The following is a 17,976-nucleotide window of genomic DNA, read 5'->3' on the forward strand; positions in this document are numbered from 1 at the left end:
TCCGGCGTGCTCTCCAGAGAAGAACTGCTCAAAACAGCGGTCACTTCTTTTAGTTCTTTCTGCAAAACGCAATATTGTTTCCTTTCATTAGAATTAGAAAATTCATACCTCAACAAGGTTGAGGTCCGCACTGGAAGAAGCTGTGGGCGAGGTCTTGGATACAACAAGGGGCATGGGCGTACTAATTTCCTCTATTGCAGCTAGACCGGCATAGACTATTTTTTCCCCAAACGTTCTAAAGCAAGCTCAGCACACTAGGGCTACAATTACACTGACAGGATTTGTATAAACCGGATGAAAATGAACGCCAATGACAAACTAAAGAAAGAGGCTTCGCGGTTATTGATTTTTTTTTAAGCGATATGAGTTACTTCTTGTAGCATCTAACAGAAAAAAAATTACGTTAATACTTTTGCCCTTCGCAAGCATTGATAACATCGAATGGGAACGGGCCATCTCCAAACGCCAAACTGCCATCATTGCATCATTGCATCATTGCATAAACTCAGACATAATGAAACCAAGGGAAAGAGAAGGAAAGCTGATGATTAATTTGGAGGAAGTGTTTCAGCTTAAAAGCTTGATTGACACAGCTACAAGGGGTAACCCAAACGACTTTTTACGTGATACTTACCAACAAACCAGATCTGTTCAAGTCTTCGAGAAGAACCAAATATCGCATGAAAGATGCTACATAAACTTACATGTGTATTTTCACACAAGTGCCTAGTTTTCCATTATATTTTTCATGATCTGATAAACCAATAAGCTGTAATGACACTCTTAGGCAAACACGGCTCTGGCCATGATGAAATAATATATCCCATTTGTTCTTATTATTACTCTAATCATTCTAGTTGTAATTATTGATATAACTACAGTTATTATTCTTGTTGTTGTTAGTGTCATTATTACTGTCATTGTCGTTAGAGTCATTCATATTTATCGATAACTAGTATTACTTTTTCCAACCGACAAAATTTTGTCATTCCTAAATACATTTCTAGGCACATAAAAAGCTTATACTGTTAGCTGAGTTTAGACAACCACCAATCATTGAAAACTCATTTCTATCCGGACATCCTATTTATTTGCAGGCAGTTCTTCAAGTGATTATGAAGAACGAAGGATCGACTAGTATTGCTCCAACACATTTGACGATAAATTTCGTCCATGGAGTAGTCGTTTTAGAGTTCTAATATAACTTCGAAACAAACTGCCGTGATTAACCCGCCCTCTTATTTTGGATATATCAATAACAAAGAGATTGCATTTGTTCGTTATTGTCTCTTTACAGACCAGTACATCATTGCAGTTCATCGGCAGTCTACGGGGTGTGTAAAATGGGATGGTTAAAGTTTTATTAATTTTTGTTATATTAACAGCTCTCGATTCGTCCCCGATAAGTTGTGTGCCGGAACTGTAAAATCATGAGCATGGTTAACATGTCCCCATATTATGGGTATATCATTTCCATCGAATAGTATAGGCAGATCTTAGGGGGAAAGTGTAGCGACAGCGGCGCAGAGTAAAAAGACAAGCTTAATCAAGTTTGTCTATATTGTCACATCTCGGTTCTTCGTGTTACGGAACAGTCGTGTACCGGGACTGTAAAATGGCATGGTTACCCTACCCCTAAATAACGGGTATATGATAACCATCATAAGATATAGGCAGATCTTAGGGATGGGGTATCCCCCACAGTAACATCTCACTTATAATGGGGAGGTCAATACAAGACGTACATCAGTCTTGGATCTTCAACGAGACGATGATGTTCTACACAAAGCCCCCAGTACTATGGGATGGCCAAAGTAGACGTGTTGCCTACGAAAGCAATGCTCCATCTTTGGTTAGAACTGAGAAATGACGGTATAATCCCGATTCCTTCGGGTACAGCGTATGTACAAGAGGAACACTCCAAATCCATGCTGAACCGAGCCTTGTATTGCTCCTTGTTGGAAAACAAGCAAGAAGTATAAGGGTGGCCTTCATGAGTTGAAAGACAAGAAAACAAAGATCAGCGGGTGACCGATTTTAAAGAAAGGAAAAACCTGGTGTTGGACCCTCCCATGATTGTAAAGAATCCCGGTCGAAGAACCACTGCTAATTAAAGCTCTTACTCAATTCGTTTTGGTGTAAGCTTGGTTAGTGGATAAACAAACGTCAAGTCATCTCTGAGCAAACACCACATCTTCTGTTTCGAGTGGTTTAAAACGAAAAGAAACACATCCACACCATCCGTATCGTCAATGACGACACGTTCTACACATTCAAAAGAAAATGCTCCAAACTTTGACAAAACAAATATCTTTTTGGTTGCTTTTACCACCGATCAAGTAAGATTCAAACTCCACGAGTCTTTGAAAATCCTGAATCAACAAGTCTTGTCGTGTGACACCGACTCTGTCATGTTTAAATGGATTGCCAGACTTTCCTCCTGGTGATTTTTTAGGTGAGATAACAAATGAGTTGTATAATGGCAATTTCATGACAGAGTTTGTCTCGGGTGATCCAAAAAATTATGGGTACCGCAACAACAATGGCAAGATATCACTTTAGACCTCGGAGATTCCAACTGAGCTACACCAGCATGAAACCAATGAAGTCATGTGATTCATATGGGACAAAAAGTGAGATATTTAGTGAGATAACATCCATCAACAATTGCTGTTACATTGATGATCGCCCTTCAAACCAGTGTTACCATGCTCGCCATTTTCTTTTTAACTATTTATTTTATCTGGAGGTTTGTATTTTGACCTTTTACTTGCTGAGGCTCAAGCTTCGCTTCCTTGATGTTAGCATAATTTTCATCTTGAAGACTTTCGTATTCTCTTAGCCTTCTCGTCGAATCCTTTCTCAAATCCACTTTTCCCTTTCTTGGATATAGTATAACGCTATCTCGGCAAGCAAGCAGAGTGCACCAAATTTTAAAACAACTGCTACGAATCCGCTAACTATTTTGTAATGCTTGGGCAAAATATTCTGGTCTTCAGATATTTTTTGTCGCAGGAGAAGCAGCAACAAGCATTGTAAAAGTTCACATAGACTGTTATTGGAACTTGGACAGAAATCGTTGACTCTTTGATTGCCTTCTTTGTGATCCATTCATATCTAGCTGGAATTCCAGTTATTGTCACTGCATCAGTCATTGTTTTCATGAGCGTTTTATCAGACACCGTTATTTTGTTTAAGATAAATAACTTCCAATCCATGGTCTCATTCCCATGGTCAGTCTCTGAGGGACGGGAACATGAACCATATCTTTCACCTGTTCAGACAGTGACTGGCACCGAGGTGTTCAGTTTTTGTAACTGGATTTTTTTTGTTTTTTCGATGAGAGCAATTACCTTTTCTCTTTCAGTTTATAATACATTCCAGCCAATGAGGGACTTATACTTGATGCTGAATGAGTGTGAATGATGGGATGATGATGATGTTTCATGTTTCTTCTCGCGTTGATCAGAAACAGCACTGTCATTCGAGTTTCCACCTGAGTTTTGCTTCTTCAACCCTCTCACTCTTCTGTTGGGTTCGGCAAGTATTTTACCAGAGCTTCAACTCTTTTAGGGTTTTCTTTGGTTATGGTTTATTCTTATCAGTTGAAGTCACCAGTTGACCTTCTGGTGCTTCTGAGCTGAGTTAAGCCTCTGTCTTAAGTTATTCACCATCTATTTTATAGTTTGAAACATAATTTTCAAGTTCCTATTAAAGAAAATACTCAAGTTCTTACTCAATTTCTAATCAAGTTCTTACTCAAGTTCTTGTCAAGCTCTTACTCAAGTTCTTACTCAAATTCTTATCAAGTTCTTACTCAGGTCTTTCCAAATTAGTATAATTGTAATAATATTTATCCTGATTAAACCAATCAGTTTAACCCAGCGAGAACAGCTGGTGTAACCTGGTGATCAGCACTATAATTATAAGATATAAACCTAAAAATATATATTCATCTAAAGAACAGAATAAGAGTAAAATCCTATTTATAAGGATAAAAATATATATATATATATATATATATATATATATATATATATATATATATATAACTGCAGACAGTACTGTTTCGGCCTTCTGGGCCTCATCAGTGCAGTGCTATTGCTAGGATGGAGGAGAACCAATATGGTCACCCCAAACGATCCAACCTTTGTGGTATCGTCTAAGCCATGCCAGAGTGCTCAAACTAGAGTACACTAGCGAGCATGCGCAATTGCAGAGCAATGACTCATCCTAGTTAGAGTGCTCAATTTGGACATGAAAGCAAGGCTTTCATGTCCAAGGCTTCAATGTATATATAGGAAGTCTGCAAGTCGATTTTCGCGTGGAACAGTGCTCAATACGTTGAAGCAGAGCAGAATAAATATTATGAGAGGAAAAAAGGACGTAACTACATTTCCCGACAAGCCTGTTTCGTGAATCGCTTCACTCTTCAGGGGTTTAATGAAAGAATATTCATGTGACTATCGTTTATATACTAGGAAGATTTGCATAATGCGCGGTAAACTTAAAAACTTTAAAGTTCAGTTGTTGCGTAGCAACGCTTTGTTTCTGTGTCGGCATGAAGATACGAGTTCGTTACGCTTATTTAGTGATGAGAGGTCGGGTCGGTAAATTATCAGGAATTTTTCTTTTAGGCAGAGGTTGCATCTTTTATTGGAGCTGTTGTAGGGAGAGTTAGATGATAAGATGCGCCATGAGATAGAATAGTCAATGTTGTCGTTCTTGAGTGTCCAGATGTGTTTGCTAAGTTCGGTAGAGTTTTTGTGCTTGGTGTGGCGGAAACATGCGGTGTGATTTCTGTGTCTTGTTTTGAAGTCGGTTTCTGTGAGTGCGATGTATGTTTCAGAGGTGTTGTTGTCGTTTCGTGTGACGGTGGCTTGATAAACGACTGAGGATTGAAGGCAGTTACCATTGAGCGGGCAATTGTTCTTTTGTCGGCAGTTGCATGTTTTGTTGGTTTCCGTGCCGTCTTTGTTGTCTTTCGTGTAAGGTGAGTGGGACGAGTGTAAGATGCGCTTGTTGTGGTTGTCGATGACCTGTTTGGTGTTGTTCATACAGCTGTAACTGATTTTGATGGTGTTGCGGTTAAATATTTTGCGGAGGCTGTGGTCCTTAGTGAAATGTTTGTCGATTAGGCTGAGGAATTTGTGTCCGATATTGGTGCTGACGTTCTTGCTGAATGGAGGGTTGTACCAGAGGATGTTGCTTCGCTGCCTGTTTTTGCGTTTTGCAGTCGCGGTGGGTTCGTAGTGAAGGGTGTATTGGTATCCGCCTTCGTCAAGTGCTTTTTGGTACGGGGGGGGCGGTTTTGTCGAATGAAGCTTTGTCTGATGAAAGGGATGAAAGTCGTTTGTTGATGCTGGCAGGTATGTTCTTTGTGGTGATCGGTGGGTGATTGCTCTCGCGGTGTACGTACTGTAGTGTGGTGTTAGGCTTTGTGTAGGGCTGGTGGGGCTGGTAGCTGGTAGGCCTAAACAACAGCACCTACCAGCCCTACACAAAGCCTAACACCACACTACAGTACGTACACCGCGAGAGCAATCATCCACCGATCACCACAAAGAACATACCTGCCAGCATCAACAAACGACTTTCATCCCTTTCATCAGACAAAGCTTCATTCGACAAAACCGCCCCCCCCGTACCAAAAAGCACTTGACGAAGGCGGATACCAATACACCCTTCACTACGAACCCACCACGACTCCAAAACGCAAAAACAGGCAGCGAAGCAACATCCTCTGGTACAACCCTCCATTCAGCAAGAACGTCAGCACCAATATCGGACACAAATTCCTCAGCCTAATCGACAAACATTTCACTAAGGATCACAGCCTCCGCAAAATATTTAACCGCAACACCATCAAAATCAGTTACAGCTGTATGAACAACACCAAACAGGTCATCGACAACCACAACAAGCGCATCTTACACTCGTCCCACTCGCCTTACACGAAAGACAACAAAGACGGCACGGAAACCAACAAAACATGCAACTGCCGACAAAAGAACAATTGCCCGCTCAATGGTAACTGCCTTCAATCCTCAGTCGTTTATCAAGCCACCGTCACACGGAACGACAACAACACCTCTGAAACATACATCGGACTCACAGAAACCGACTTCAAAACAAGACACAGAAATCACACCGCATCATTCCGCCACGCCAAGCACAAAAACTCTACCGAACTTAGCAAACACATCTGGACACTCAAGAACGACAACATTGACTATTCTATCTCATGGCGCATCTTATCATCTAACTCTCCCTACAACAGCTCCAATAAAAGATGCAACCTCTGCCTAAAAGAAAAATTCCTGATAATTTACCGACCCGACCTCTCATCACTAAATAAGCGTAACGAACTCGTATCTTCATGCCGACACAGAAACAAAGCGTTGCTACGCAACAACTGAACTTTAAAGTTTTTAAGTTTACCGCGCATTATGCAAATCTTCCTAGTATATAAACGATAGTCACATGTATATTCTTTCATTAAACCCCTGAAGAGTGAAGCGATTCACGAAACAGGCTTGTCGGGAAATGTAGTTACGTCCTTTTTTCCTCTCATAATATTTATATATATATATATATATATATACTCTAGTTTGAGCACTCTGGCATGACTTAGACGATACCACAAAGGTTGGATCGTTTGGGGTGACCAAATTGGTTCTCCTCCATCCTAGCATTAGCACTGCACTGATGAGGCCCAGAAGGCCGAAACAGTACTGTCTGCAGTTAGTTATATATATATATATATATATAGGAAGTCTGCAAGTCGATTTTCGCGTGGAACAGTGCTCAATACGTTGAAGCAGAGCAGAATAAATATTATGAGAGGAAAAAGGGACGTAACTACATTTCCCGACAAGCCTGTTTCGTGAATCGCTTCACTCTTCACTCTTCAGGGGTTTTAATTTTTTGCATTAAAACCCCTGAAGAGTGAAGCGATTCACGAAACAGGCTTGTCGGGAAATGTAGTTACGTCCTTTTTTCCTCTCATAATATATATATATATATATATATATATATATATATATATATTAAAATAAATAAAAGGTACATGCATACTGATGAGAGGTAAAATTATGCTTTTCGATGTCTTAATCTAAAAATTGTGTTAAAATCTTAATTCATGAAACTACAGAGGGGAAGATCAGTCCAGTCTTTAGCAGCAGCATGCAATCCTGTTGCTGAAGACATATTGCCCACTAAACCAAGTGAGGTAGTATTTCTTAAAGATCTTTAATGTAGTTCTGTTCGCTTTACTAAGTAATTCTTATCAAGTTCTTACTCAAGTTCTTATTAAAGTACTTAATCAAGTTATTATTTTTCTGCTTGAGGATATCTAATTGAATTCAACATTCTTGAAGACTGAAATATTCTGAACAGTGCATTCCGAAGCATTTGCATTTTCTTTCACCACGGACCGGATGCTGTGGCACCACTATACTTAAATACTTTTATAAAGCCCTCAGAATAATTTTTCCCGAAAATAAATGTGTATCTTGACGGAATAAAGTGGTGCAGTTCACTGATTGTCTAGTTTTACCGAAGGTTTGAGTTGATGAACACGCCTATCGCCGGATATAAATTGACGACTTCCGCTTGGCAAGGCCTTAATTTAAGATTTTCCAGAAACGACCTCACTCTCGGTTAAAAGTAGTTAATGGTATTAAAATTTCTCGCTATCGTTCCAACCTTCCCTCCCGAGAGGTTCTTGGAATTGAACTATGTAATCATTTGCATCAGCGATCACTGTAGGTAGAACCATTTTATATTTATTTTTCATGATAAAATGTTGCTTGACTAAGATCAGATGAAGTAAACGAAAAGCAGAGTCAGCTCGAGAAAAAGCCTGGGCTGATTTTAAATCAAGATATCCAGATGTAAACCTGAGTAAGTTCGATGCGCAAGTTAATTTCAATGATAAAAGAAAAGCAAGAGCCGAAGTTTATTTCACGCATAATAATGGGGTTCAGTCAAGCGTCTCGACATCAGATAGAAGATATTCGGCGAAGATCTCAGGAAAGCGCTCAAAACAGGAGGTTTTCCTATAGTACGCATCCTTAACTTGGGTGCAAGCGAGAATGAGGTGCCCGCAGTTTCATTTTATGAGAATACCAAATATTTAGGAAAATTCCTTGAATGAAAAGGTATAGATGTTTTTGACTCCATCGCAATATTTCAAAGCTGAGTTCAGAGAAATATTTACGAAAAATATGATCGAGCACGTCGCAGTTGTAAAATCAATGAAATGGCTTGCAAAACCTGATACAGGATTCCGGCCTAAGCGGCTCAACTTTACCTCTCACGAAACATTCGATCAACTTCCCGAAAAATTCAAATCTTTTCTGATGTTTCACCGTCAGAAGGATTCCCTTTTAGATGGGAGGAATTCAGAATGAATGTTCAATTAAATAATGTTCAATTAAATAAAGTGTTCAATTAAATAAAGAATAATTACGATAAACCGTCGCTCAAAAGAATATGTGCAGAGTTTGGAGTCGATCCGAGCACAGACACAGTTCTCCAAAGTTCCTAGAAATTAACAATCTTCCACAATGGCTCTCTCTAGCGCCGGGTTGAGCTTTTGAGACAGTCGGTCACTCTCGACAACAACTACCGCTACATCACAAGTCCTTTATTTAATACTAGTGGCTTCTAAGACTTTGATGAACTCGCTTAGACATATGAGTATTCCGCTTTGACACATTCGGTTTTCATCTGAAGCACTAATATGATGTGTATCTCGTTTGAGAAGGAACGGCTTTCGCTTTCTTTTGAACGTAGCTAGTTGGTGTAACACAATCATGAAAGATAGTGCTGACGGCCGGACTTATGCGTTGCCATATTCTCTTACTGATACAAGGTAAGCTATATACTAAAACAATGCCTTATTGCACGGGGTGCAGAAATAACGAGCGAAATGGGCTGCGTAACTTAAGTTTGAAACACAGGCGCAAAAACCTACCATTGTCTCGGGTAAGAAATGAGTGCTTCTCGTCCATTTGAACTTTTTTAACGTTGTACATTGGAAAACTGCCTCAAAAATCGAGGATCCTCTGAGGTTGGGCCTTCCTGTCTGCCAAACCAAGTAATTTCACTTCACTGAGTTCTCCGAACTATCTTTGAATTGGGTAAGGGCTGCTCTAACGCCTTAAAGTGCACCTAAACCCAAAAAATTTTTTTCGCTTCACGAAATAAGCGTATTTTTTGGAGTATTTCTGTGCAAAAAGTTTTTTATTTGCTCAAATCTTCAATTTTCTGTGCCCAATCAAAATAAGGAAAATCGGCCGCCATCTTGCCCCACGACCGAGTTTAAAGAGGAATGGTTCTAGCGGGTAATGTGACCTCAAATCGAGAACACGAAAGTCTGCATTTCACACATTTCACTTGTTTGGGAAGGTTGTAGTCGATATTGTCCGAAAATATGCCGACTAAGTGTGTTGTAGAAGGATGTAGCAACGTGCGAAATTTGCAAGACCTAGTCGGCATATTTCGGACAATATCATTTCTACATGTTGTTCAATATCATGTATTCATGTATCACGTTCTGCCAATGCTGGATGGAATAGGCTACTTCTCTCGCGTATTGCGGACTACTGTGACGTTAAGTTTTCGTGCCCAAACTGGACTTTCGCGGACGACACAACAATAACGGGGGAGACTAGTTGGTACACGTGACTAGGCAGCGAGAACAGGAACTCATCACGATTCCCTGGAACAGGCGACCTGCTTCGAGTGAGCTTTTAGGGACGTTAGGACGAGAAAACCTTTTGGTGCCACAGTAACCTTTATCTTAGGTCAGGCTAAAAGGCGACACGACCTCTAGCTTCTTCAGGTTAGTAATCGAAAAATCATTACAAAGTACTTAAATATTGAACCGGTGTAAGGTTCTATTGTTCTTTAAATTGACAATATTTGAGAAAGATTACAAAAGGACGGAAAAAGGTCTTGAAGCTATAGGATTTATTTTTAGATATTCACATGTCGAATATAAAAGCGCAGGTTCAATAAACTTCAGGCCATTAAAAACAGGAAGCTTAGGTGGGAATTCACAGCTTCAATATTAAAAATATACCTATCGTAAAAACAAAAGAGCAGCTTACAACATAAAATGAGAAATACAATTAAAATTTTCTGCTTATCTATGCAAGTTTGGTGTTAAGTTTGGTCGTACGAAAGGAAATTGAAGTTACGAGTATACACTCAGTTGCCAACTACTATGAGAACGAATTTTGCTGACAGGCAGCTGCATAGCAAAGGCAAAGTAACAATGCAATATCTATTTTCAAAAACTACGGTGACTTTTCTATATTTTTAAAACATCGCAATGAAAGAAACTCGCGTGAATTGAGGACGCTAAATATACCGAAAATAAAGAATAAATATGCTTAAATAACCACACGAAAAAATCGCTAAATTTTCCCGTAAATACTTCAGGTGGGCCGGACGAAACAATGCAAAACCATACACTATGCTAGAAGAGATCTGGCATCTAGAGTGACTAGCTGTGTGATACAAATGTGTATCATAAGTGTTAGGGGTTAAGTTTTTTAAAGAAACTGTGGTGCTGCTTCGGTGGAAGATAATTTTGATTTTATCTACCGAAATGATAATGTAAATTGGCCACCGTAAACGCTGATATTTTGAGTGCTAGCCCTTCGTCAGAGCGAATGGAGGAATTTTGGGCCGTGTGTGCGTGTTTATATGCAGAAAATGGAGCTACGGTGCCATTGGTGGGAGCATGGTAACAAGAAAAACAGCAATAAATTAGTAGAAATTAATGAAAGATCAAAGGAAAGGCCGCAGATTTTCCTATGCTGTTAAGAATGATTAGGCAGATTAAAGTGTCTAGCGACTGGTCTTGATGCGTCTTGTCATTCCTTTCTAGGTCACGAAGGTGACCTCAGAATCGGTCACCAAGTCGTCTTCCCGTTTCACCAATGTATATCTTTTAACAACAAGTGCAAGGTATGTAATGGATGACATCGGTGGAGGTTCATGTAAAGTGATCAGTGTAAATGTTTCCTTTCAAGTTAGAATTTGCACTCGATTCCCGGGTGGGTATACGCGCATGCGATAAACACCAAACCAATAAAGGATCTTTTCTTTCTTTATTCCTTCCTATTCTTTGAGGTGTTCTTTATATCGAAGCGGTCAACTGAAATCATTACGTGAAGAAATTACCTGAGTATTATGCGATCATAGCTTTAAGAATAATATCCACTTGGGCAACGAGCACGTGGCAATTAAAAGAAACAAGAAAAGTAAAAAGCTAGTGATAGGTTTCGCTTTGAATCACAACCACGAGTTGACATAATCACAAAATAAATTGTCGCTTACCAACGTTCTCGGGTCTTGACTACTGTTAACGAGGATTACGGTCTAACTTGTCTTCTAGTTTAGAGACGATCTTGATTACATGAGGTTTTATCCTGAACTGAATCGCTAACTGTAATTTTATGTTTTTTATGTCTATAATTTTATATCTTCAAGAACTAATCTCGGAGGCGTTCACCCAACCATAAATATAATTCGCAGCTTCTTTCGGAAGCGGTAACATTTAGCTTTAGCTGAAGTGGCTACAGTCACTAATCTTAAAGCGTCGTTTGGGTCCCGATACTTTCTCAACGTTGTGAATGAAAGGACAAGTTTTGCATCATGTGCTAGTGCATTTGAGAGTTCCGGCCTGGTCATTTGTTTGTAGGGATCTTCTGACAGAAAATCCGTCTATTCATGTTCGAGATACCCCCAGGCTATTATTTAGCATTTTACGCAACCAGCACCTAATTAGAAGGAACTCCTACCAAACTACAATCGCTCATACTAGAAACACACGTGCAAACGTAAAACGAGCAGAGGGTCATGGAAGATTAACTTCTCTTCAGCACCCGAAAAATTGTAGCCCATGATACACAACTCAAATCGCGTGTCACAACACGTTCTTGTGCACGTGAGTGCTACTCGGGTCTCTAAATACACACGATTTGAAGAAGAGCTCTGGCATCTAGAGCCACTGATTGTGTGAAACAAATATTAATTATCCAACTGTACTTCGTAGGCTACAAATAACGCGCGAAACGAGTACAAATGTCACGTGATATTTGTATTCCAGAAATATCTGCGAAATTCGCTCGCACTGAAATAACAATTCGGCGTGTTGGATAATAAATCTCTTGTTAGACGTTTTGTTGTGTAGTTTCAGTGAGCATGTTTACGGTAGTTGGGGGTGCACTGCGCCGGCATCGCAAAGGCCATGGTTTGAATCCCGTACAGGCCTGAATTTTTTTCAAGCCTTATTTTCACTACTGCTTAAGTAGTGATCACCACTAAGAAGATCGCTCTCATACTGACGTATATTATTAATAACGTAAATTGGCCACCATAGTTTCATAACTGACGTTCCAAGCATTAGCCCTTCAGAGCGAATGGAGGAATTTTGGGCTGTGTGTGTGTGTGTTTATATGCACAAAATGGGGCTGCGGTGCATGGTAACGAGAAAAACAACAATAAATTAGTAGATTGAAAAGCGTTCGCCGATTTCAAAGATAAACTCTTGTTCAAGAGTCTTACGGCTTTCTGAACTACCTAAATATAAGGAAAGGCCGCAGATTCTCTGATGCTTTATAGAATGATTAGGCAGATTAAAGTGTCTAGCGACTGGTTTTGATGCGTCTTGTCATTCCTTTCTACGTCGCGAAGGTGACCTCAGAATCTACCTACCCAATTAACCAATGTTTATTTTTCTGCAACAAGTACAAGTTATGCAATAGATGACATTGGTGGAGGCGCTCGTGAAGTGATTAGTAGTATGTATGGTTTGGGTCCAGATATTTTCTCAACGTTTTGAATGGGAGGACAAGTTTTGCATCGTGCGCGAGTGCATTTGAAAGTTACGGCTTGGTCATTAGTTTGTGGTGAACCTCTGACCAAAAAGCCGTCTACTCTTGTTCGAGATACCCCCAGGCTATTATTGAGCATTTTACGCAACCAGCACCGAATTAGAAGGAACTCCCTACCAAACTACAATCGCTCATACCAGAAACACACGTGCACGGAGGATTAACTTCTCTTCAACACACGTGAAGTTGAAGCTGATGATAAACAACGCAAATCGCGTGTCACAACACGTGCTTGCGCACGTGCGTACCAGTCAGGTATCTAAATAAACGCGATTTGCGTGTTGTTTATGATCACGTTCAAATTCACGTGTGCTGAAGAGATGTTAATCTTCCATGACCTTACGCTCGTTTTACATTTGCACGTGTGTTTCTAGTTTAAGCGATTGTAGTTTGGTAGTGAGTTCCTACAGCACAGCAACTCAAAGACTACCCGTAACCTTTCATATTGAGGTTAGTGTATGCCGATTTGCGGCTACACGTCAAACAAGTCACTTTTGCGTCTCAAATGAGGATTAAATTCACTTGCGTAAAATGTGTGTTTAGTAACTGGTTTATAATCGGCTTTAGTGCAGGGTCGGCAGTAGAGATTAGCCTAGCTTAGCATTTGGGCGAATGAAAATATTATGCAACTCGCTGAACGGCTGAGATAAAAGGAAGGCATCAAAGTGAATTTGGGTATTCCTTTGATGGGATATTTTGTTCTACATCAAGTGCTTCTTCTGGTCGCTGGATTAGACTCTACGCCAGATGGTAGGTGTCAGTCTCCTCAACTAAGCCTCAATTACCATTGATTGCGTGAAAAGCTCAATAATAGCTTGGGAGTTACTCGAACAAGAGTAGACGGCGAATAATTTTACCGGGAGATTTTTAGAGGCAAATTTTGTTTTCCAGACTGAGCAGTTGAATGATCTATTGACTCTTATTCCACAAAGTAGCTAGTCCCTTACATCAATCTTCCTTTCAAACAGTGACTATACCATTTCATTACTGCATGTTTTAGATTTTAATTATTTAAAACAAATTGAATTTCAAATATTCACATGTTCAATTCATTCATTCATTTTTGTACAAGTCTACATGCTTCCTTTTGTCTTGCAGAATTCTTCTCTGTTTAGCTTAATTGTATTCCTCTACATTCACGGAGTGCACGTGGATTGCAAGGTAGGCAGACATATGATACACATTTGTATCACACAGTCAGTGACTCTCTATGCTAGCGCTCTAGTAGAACATGATACATGATTACATGATGTTGAACAACATGTAGAAATGAGTTCGACCGAGTGGGTGCGTTCCCTTTGTTCACTGTATTAAAGGGGAAGATTAAACGAGTTGTACATTATTATTCACTTATGCACTTATACTCTCTCATCAGGTTGACCGCTACAATTTCAACCTTTTCGAAAATGGGACAAGTTTTACGGAGAAGGTAGAGGTGGACGTAGACAACCAAACAGAAGTGTTTAGAGTTCCTCGCCATAACGATAACGATGCAATGGACTTAATGAACGATTTCGCTGCGGTAAGAAATCAATTCCAAATTTGAGTACAAAAAAAAAATAAAACGGATTAAAGAGCGTTCGAAATATATAGCGGGTGGCACCTAGACCAAGGGGTGGTGCATAAGTATTTTTGAGGCTTCAAACCAAGGAGACTATCTCGTCCTCACACGAAAAATTAACAATTTAAAGGGGGACTAAATTGTTTTGCATTCCAAGTGATCAATATGAAGAGGAAGTAACTTGCTTTGAAATGTCTACTTCGATCGCCATTGACAACATACTGCTTTCGCATTAATCTCATCAGTGCTTTGACTAACACAACATCACTTTATTGTTTTCTTTCTTGCACTATGCTTGAACATCTAATTTACCTGGGGACAACACCACAATCTGAAACTTCCACTCTGCATACAGGTAGCTTATTTTCCAGTGACTTGGGATTAAATTGAAATAATTTTCAATGTTTCGTTTCGTTTCAATTACCTTGCCATTGTTCAGGTGTACATTGCCATTGTATGGTGTACATTTAAATCGACTGAAACAATCTTCCTTTCGAAGATGGCCCGATCAAAGTTTAATAGGTAGAGTTGTCACAACCGCTTGCAATTAAAAGTCGTCAATCAAGTCTCATTTTTTGTCGCAGGGCCTAACAGCTCGTCGTGTTCCTTTAAGTAAAGATTGCTATGTGTCCAAGTTGGACCCATCTGTTCCTTCACCACGAGAAATGAAGATGGAAATGGACAAGGTTAGTGTTATCGCCATTATTTTGCCTTGGACATATTACTCGCGGAGAACTTACAGAAATGAAAAAACGGCGACTCTCGGCAGAATGTGCGTGAAAGTTTTAGTTGTGTTAAGGAGTTGAATACAGTTTCTCGAGAGTACTTCGCATGAAAGAGCCACGGTCTACGACAAAAAGCAATATCATGATAGTAGATTTTAGACCTAGTGCGAGTGGTTTTGCACCATACAGTGTGTGAATCTTGAATTTATCGAGAACCTCGAGGGGTTTAAGACGAAATTTAAACAGTTAAAGTCTGCTCCAAACATCGGTCAGGAAATCTAGGAATTCTTAGGAAATTACTCCTACTGAGGGAGATGAGTCGAGGTGGGTTAGCTAATGAGTGTGAAAACAGGTTGTTGCCCTCACGAATAAACAGACGGACGGAAACAACTCTATAAACTTCCTCTGGGAAAAGGCTTTCCTAGGGGCACTCGCTGGCTGCGGGAAGGCCGGGATCTATTACGGCTGTTGACTATCCTTGAGACAATGACTAGCAACAGCAAAGGTTGGCTCCAATGTAGACTTATTCTGAGAACGCCACTGAACTTTTTTGACCAAACTGAGTTTGACCAGGCTTGACCAGAACTAGCTTGACCTGGCTTAGTTTCTCTTAACCAGAACTGGCTCGACCAAAGAAAGCTTTTCAAAACTGCTCCATTTAAGCCTAATGTACAAAGGATTAGGTAATTCTATGAATTATCTAAAGGATGCACTACACTATTGGCTCTGGAGGAATTTTGCCTTTTACAAGATTATTTACTTTCGAAAAGTTCTGGTGGATAACAACTACGCAATGGGTAGGTGACGGTTACAGTTTAACACTAATTACAGTTAAGAAAAACTGTTTACGGCTGACTGAATAGGAACTGGTAACATTTATGCTTTGCTGAACTTAGCAAGATCTCACCGTTTCTACGTTGAATTTTGTATATTTTTTTGCGTTAGCATAAAAACTTGATAACTGAAAGTCCTATCATTACAATGTTACACTGTTCTTGTTCATTCGTTCGACTCATGAAAGTGTTATCTGGTACCATAGTTCATCTTGTTGTCGCTGTTGCTGTTGTTTGTTTATTCGTTTTCATCGAGCCCTGAGGTTTGTGGCGAAGAACTGGGAGAGGAAAAAACAAAACCATCCAGAGACTGATGTGAGCTACTTAACGGCACAGAACACACACGAACGCGCTTGCTCGTGCAATAAACGACACTGCATTCAGTTGCACCAAATATGATGAGTTTCCGACTAAAAATTTCTTACCCCTTTAGTGTACAAACGGAGTGCTTTCTTTTTACAAAGTGGCGATGCCTAAGAGAGAAAAGTCTAAGCATCAGGTCTAACAAAGTACGTGTGCAATAAAAATTCCTAAAATCATACTGTTTTAAAATCATTACAGGCGTCAGAGCAGCCCTTACCAAATAAAGTGAAAGTTCGCAGAACTGAAGTGAAATTACTTGGTTTGGCAGACAGGAAGGCACTACCTCAGAAGATCCTCGATTTTTGTGGTAGTTTTCCAATCTACAACATTAAAGAAGTTCAAATGGACGAGAGGCACTCATTTATTACCCGAGAAAATGGTAGGTTTTTGCTCCTGTGTTTAAAAATTAAGTCACAAAGCTTATTTTGCTCGTTATTTCTGCCCTCACAGCAATAAGGTATTGTTACCTTGCATCAGTAAGAGAATATGGTAACGCATCAAGCCAAGAAAATTCGATCGCGACGTTGTGATAGTAAGTCCACCCGTCAGTACTGTCTTTCATGATTGTGTTACACCAACTAGCTACATTGAAAAGAAAGCGAAAGCCCTTCTTTCTCAAACGAGATAAATATCATATTAGTATTTCAGGTGAAAATCGAATAAGTCAAAGCGGAATACTCATATGTCTAAAACAAGTTCATCGAAGTCTGTAAAGCCAAAAAGCTTCAATTTGCAAATATTGCGTGGCAAGGCCAAGCGAAATCCGAGTTAAGAAAACATCACTTTATGTGCGCTGCTAAGCCAGACTGTCACGTCAAAGCATAACGCCAATCCAATTTAATAAATTCTTTGACATCCCGAGCCTGCATTTAAATTATAATGTGTTGTAGCATCAAACCACGAAAGCACAAGCACCTTTAATTGTGCTTGAGACAATTTCAGTAGTTTCAATGAAGTAACCTCAACCACCACGGTTTTAAACACTTAAAGGAGCCTGATATTCACAATTTTTGTCTTTGTTTAGGCAAGGGACGACGGAAACGGAGTCACTGGATATCCCAGTGGAATGGATGCTCCCATGACGACAGAAAAAAAATGGAGGATTGTCTAAACAAAGTTGGACATCTGAACCTCACATTAAGCTGCAAGTACGATACTATTGCCTGCTTCTACAGAGCTACCTGCAACCATATTGCCACAACAAATACATTGTTACCTACCTACCAGTGCACTGGAATCCAACATGACCTCAACTTCGTAGGCCTCTGTTGTAGTGCTATTTGTTAACTGAAGAGTGATTGTTTGTTAAGGTTATTTTTTAAAGGTTTTTCTTGTGATAAAATTGTAAAACACTGCAACATAGTACATGGAATAGTAAAGACAGGTTTAAATCAATAAGGCAGCGCAGGGCAGGATGATTTACGAACTAGTACTGTTAATAAAACTTCGATTTACTTTTCTTTTTTGTTTGGACCGGGAGAAGCACGACGGAATGCGAAGGGCAAACAAATGCGTCAAGGTAATGGCCTTTCAAACGAGTTACCAGTATGTCAATAAAGATTGAAATTTTCCCATTTTCA

General features: G+C 39.7%; 1 protein-coding gene across 1 annotated transcript; it reads left to right on the forward strand.

Moving 5' to 3' along the window:
- Window positions 1-13,513: 13,513 nt before the first annotated feature.
- On the forward strand, window positions 13,514-17,976 carry LOC111331035 (uncharacterized). The gene is made up of 6 exons (XM_022936059.2): window positions 13,514-13,664; window positions 14,013-14,075; window positions 14,290-14,436; window positions 15,060-15,161; window positions 16,595-16,775; window positions 17,421-17,976. The coding sequence occupies exons 1-6, from the start codon at window positions 13,662-13,664 to the stop codon at window positions 17,681-17,683; spliced, it is 759 nt and encodes a 252-aa protein (XP_022791794.2). The 5' UTR covers window positions 13,514-13,661; the 3' UTR covers window positions 17,684-17,976.

This window comes from Stylophora pistillata, chromosome 5, assembly GCF_964205215.1.
Source record: "Stylophora pistillata chromosome 5, jaStyPist1.2, whole genome shotgun sequence".
NCBI classification, from domain to species: domain Eukaryota; kingdom Metazoa; phylum Cnidaria; class Anthozoa; order Scleractinia; family Pocilloporidae; genus Stylophora; species Stylophora pistillata.